Source organism: Octodon degus, unplaced genomic scaffold (genome assembly GCF_000260255.1).
Source record: "Octodon degus isolate 3935 unplaced genomic scaffold, OctDeg1.0 scaffold00061, whole genome shotgun sequence".
NCBI classification, from domain to species: Eukaryota; Metazoa; Chordata; class Mammalia; order Rodentia; family Octodontidae; genus Octodon; species Octodon degus.
In genome coordinates, this window is record NW_004524637.1 from 2716061 (window position 1) to 2720411 (window position 4351).

At 50.1% G+C, this 4351-nt stretch overlaps 1 protein-coding gene across 1 annotated transcript; it reads right to left on the minus strand.

Annotated features, from left to right (window-relative positions):
* Positions 1 to 3203: 3203 nt before the first annotated feature.
* Cldn14 (claudin 14) lies at positions 3204 to 3925 on the minus strand. The gene has a single exon (XM_004634359.1). The coding sequence runs from the start codon at positions 3921 to 3923 to the stop codon at positions 3204 to 3206; it is 720 nt and encodes a 239-aa protein (XP_004634416.1). The 5' UTR covers positions 3924 to 3925.
* Between the last annotated feature and the right edge of the window lie 426 nt (positions 3926 to 4351).

The window sequence follows — 4351 nt, forward strand, 5'->3', positions numbered from 1 at the left end:
TTTTTTTTTTTTTTTTTTTGCGGAACCGGGGATTGAACTTAATATTTCTATCTAACTTGGCTGCCTACAACAAAAGTAGGCGCCAAACTCAGGAAAGCCATTCCCATGGGCTGCAGCTGTGGTGAGTTCAGGAAGCGGCTTTCCAGAGACCCCTGGGAAAAGGTTACTTTTTTCTCTAAGGTTCCACCAAGTGAACAAGTCCAGTGCCTATCCACAGGATCCATGGAGGCAGTTTTTGGGAGCTCCTGGGTAATGAAGACTTCAGGGCCCAGTGGTCAGGGGGTAACCAAAGAGGACCTCAAGGCTGAAGGGTGGTATCCTACCCTAAGTTAAGGATCTCTGTAAGTGCTGAGGCCCAAGAACTCCTGAAACAGGAGCAGGGAACAAAACTACAGCTGACTTGAGACCTGTCTGGACCACAGCCAAATTTGACTTGATTTAGAGAAACAAAGAAACATCATTTCTTAATCCCACAAGGGGCAGATTGTAATATATACCTCTTGTGGCGGCTTCCTAGAAAACATCTGAGCCTGACTCATGTTACCTTTTTCATTCTGAAATTTGGAGTCGTGCCTCCAGAAGGAGACCTTTCTGTTGTCCAGACAACCTTGGTCAAGCCCTCCTGGTGGGGGAGACCTAGGCAGAAGCAGGCATCTACTTGATGGCAGAGGTGCTCTTGGGACCCAAGGTGCTTGTCCTGGGTGTGCATGAGAGCAAGGAAGGGGGAGAACACCTTGGAACTGTAGCCTTACATGCTGCTCAAGTGAGGGACTCAAGCTTCTATTTGGACCAACTTCCTCTTTAGCTGGCCTGCTGTAAAACAGGACCATGACATCACTTCCTGTGCATCACTTCCTGTTTCCTAGGGGGATCTAAACTGAGACCACTAGGTCTGATGTCATCTTTCCTTCAGTCCAGAGCAGAAGCTGCATGGAATGATGGTTCAGAAAGAGATAATGTGAGCATGAGACAGTTCACAATTATTTGGATTTAATCTGGATATGAATATGATTAGACTGTTGGTCACCTCCCTGTTGGAGTTAATGCACGTGTCCCCTGCTGACTGCCCTGGCTCAAGTTCTGGGTCTTTCACCCAATTGCTCCATGATTCTGAGCAATTCAGTTTAATATCAGCTTGCTGGCATGCATGAGTTTCTGGGTTCAATCCCTAGTACTGAAAAACAAGCTATTTTTCAACAAATTTTCATTTAGTGATCAAACTAGCAAATGAGAAGTATTTTTGGCACATAGTAAATGCTCAATAAATTGTGATCATTATTATTAATCTTCCTCCTGAGCAGAAGAGAGAGACCTTTTTTTTTCTTTTTTGATAGTGGAGATAAAACTCAGGACCTTGTACTTGACTGGTCAGGTACTTATGCCGCTGAGCTGAGGTAGACATATTTTATTTTTCCTAGAGAAAAGACTCAAGGAAAGTTATTTTTCTTTCCTTTTCCTTTTTTATTCTGTTAATTAGAATCTTTTCACTAAACATACTCTGGACTGTGATTGTCAGGAAAGGGCTGAAAGGTCATTCTGTTTGTAAATTTTCTCTTTTTATTGATTCAGAGTTATTCATTTTTTAATAATGAATAAATATAAGTAGATTAAAATTGCTTACTTCATCAAAGCAAATGATGACTTTTTTAATTTCAGCACCAGTCTTTATGGGGTGGCAGACCCAGGCTTCTGGGCTTCTCTGTGATCAGATTACATCCACAGTATGTGTCACCTGCTCTTCCTACAGGTGTCACATGCTACATGGGGCTGGAGGTTGTACCAAATGGAAAAGATAAGTATATATGCATGTCCCTACAGTGTCTGCTGCCCAGTGCTGCTAGACATCCCAGGGAGATTTCTGGGACAGTGTAGCATATTTGGTGTGATTGGTGAGGCCCGCAGGGACCAGAGGGGGCAGGCTCAGCCCACACACACTCCTGGCTTCTTGTCCTGGTAGAGGACTGATGGTCTGTGGGTCCCTGCCTCCGAGCCAGGAAGAAGGCGCAGGCCTTGCCACTCCTAGGCACAAGCTGCGGTGTGTTGGTCTCTCCTTCCAGTACTGTCCCCAGGCCTCCTTGTGCTGGTGCCTGGCCACTATGGCCATCCTTCTGCACACAGCATGGCCACACTCAGGCTTAGGGCTTCTGGAGTGGGGTGCTCTGCTCCCCTCCCCATGCAGAGTCTGAGGTTGAGAGCAGAGGCTGCCACTGGAGAAGCCGCTGGAGCAGGTCCAACCCCTGGGCTGTGTGCTCTGACCACTTATAGTGCCCTTCCCTGTGACTTATGTCACAGCCGAAAAGGACGTCGGTGAACCTAACGCTGTCAGACTCTCCCGGCCTCCAGGCAGTTGCTACCGGCTATAAGAGAACTGTCTCACCACTCTCATGACACTAGGAATGGACCACCCAGGGAAAGAAGCTACTGCAACCCCACCGGAGCCCTTGAAGACAGTCAGGACTCCAAATGGGCTCTTGCCAATACCTGGAAAGCCGAGCTGCCAGGTCTGCTGGGCCTGGTTTCTCCTTCTCACTTTTGCTTTAACTGTGAGAACTTAGCTCTCATAGTAGAAGATAACATTGTCCTTATTTTGTGATTTATGTCCCCTGTCTTTTTTTTTTTTTTTCAAGGAAAGCCCTTGCCTTCTGCCCTGCCTCTGAGCTAAGGCAGGGGTACAGTGACTGCCCCTGGGCAAGCTCATCTGCTGGATGAGTATTATTAGGCTGACTGGTTTTCCCATAATGCACAGGGGTGGCTGCTGCCTGGCTGTGTCTCAGCAGGCCTTTCATCAGCAGGCTGGGGCTGTGATTCCCAGTATGGAACAATCTGGAAACAGAAACTACTTCTATTCTTCACATAAACAACCACATCCAAAATGTTTATTCCTGTGCCACAAACAAACCCACCTGAGTCTCACCTTTTATGATACTCTTATTAAGTCACCCACATAAATACATATATAATAAATACAAAAACAGCAAAAAAATTTTTAAAAAGTCTTTGGTTTACAGAGCTTTGGTGTCTTCTTAATTCCCTCTCCTTCCCTATGTTGTAATCACGTGCATGTCCTGATGTTCACGTTATTTCCTTAGGTAAAAAGACAGTCTGGAAGTAAACTTGATGCTGGGACCCCTGGTTAGTCAGCAGTCAGCCAGGGGACCCAGTGGGCCTGACAGCAGCTTTGGGGAGGGCCAGGCGGGGAGGACTCACACATAGTCGTTCAACCTGTACCCACTGTGGGAAGCCGAGGTCACTGAGGGGGCCCGGTTGTCCTTGTAGGCAGTGGGCGGCCGGTAAGCAGGCGCAGAGGCCGCAGTGGTGGTGGCTGCCCTGGGCTGGGCCGGGTAGGGTCTGTAGGGGGCTTCATCCTGGCAGGACAGGCATAGGAGTGTGCCCCCAATGAGCAACAGCGATGAGGAGATGAAGCCAAGGTACAGGGCCTGGCCGATCTCGAACTTCATGCCGCTGGGCAGCAGCGGGTTGTAGAAGTTCACTACCACATCGTTGGTGACCCAGGAGACGGCCACCATGCAGAGGAGCCCGGCCAGCAGGAAGAGTGCGCCCCCAAGCACGGCGAACGTGGTCTTAGCTGGTGTGCCCTTGGCGCAGCGGGTGCACTTCATGCCCACGACGGCGGAGGCGCAGGCCAGGCCGGACAGCAGGCAGGAGATGACCATGAGTGCGCGGGCTGCCTGCAGGTCGCGGGGCAGCGCCAGCAGCGAGCGGTAGATCTGGCACTGGTAGATGCCTGTGCTGTGCCACACGCATTCCATCCAGAGGCCCTTCAGGTAGGACACGGCCGTGAGGATGTTGGTGCCCACGTGCGCTGTCCTGCGCCAGTGCGGCAGCAGCGTCGTGATCAGGGTGCCCACCATGCCCAGGAAGCTGAGCAGGAAGCCCAGGAGCTGGACGGCCGTGCTGGCCATGGCCTCTGGCCTCTGCCTAGTTCCACCACCGCCGGGCAGTGCCCTGCTCCCTCGGGATCACGCTGCTCCTCAGGCACCCGCTGGAGTCCTAATAAAGCCGAGGGAGGCTGGGGGAGGGAGAGAAGGGGAGACAGGTTAAATATTATCTCAGTGCTTTTATTTCTGTCTCCCAAACTGATTCCTTAGGCAGTTGGTAGGAGCATTAACATATTCTGCAAAATTGTTCCTGAGCACTCGTTGGGAAGAGGAATAAACTGCTTTTCTTGGGTGGGGGACCTGGGTCAGGGGGCCCCCGGGAAGGGCACTTCCAGGCCCCTGTTTCTGATTCCACAGGCCCTATGTTCAGGAAATTCTACCTTACGTCTACCCTCAGTCATTTCTGCTGTACCCCCACTTGGTCAGTGGTTACTGTTAAATTTTTTAAAAAA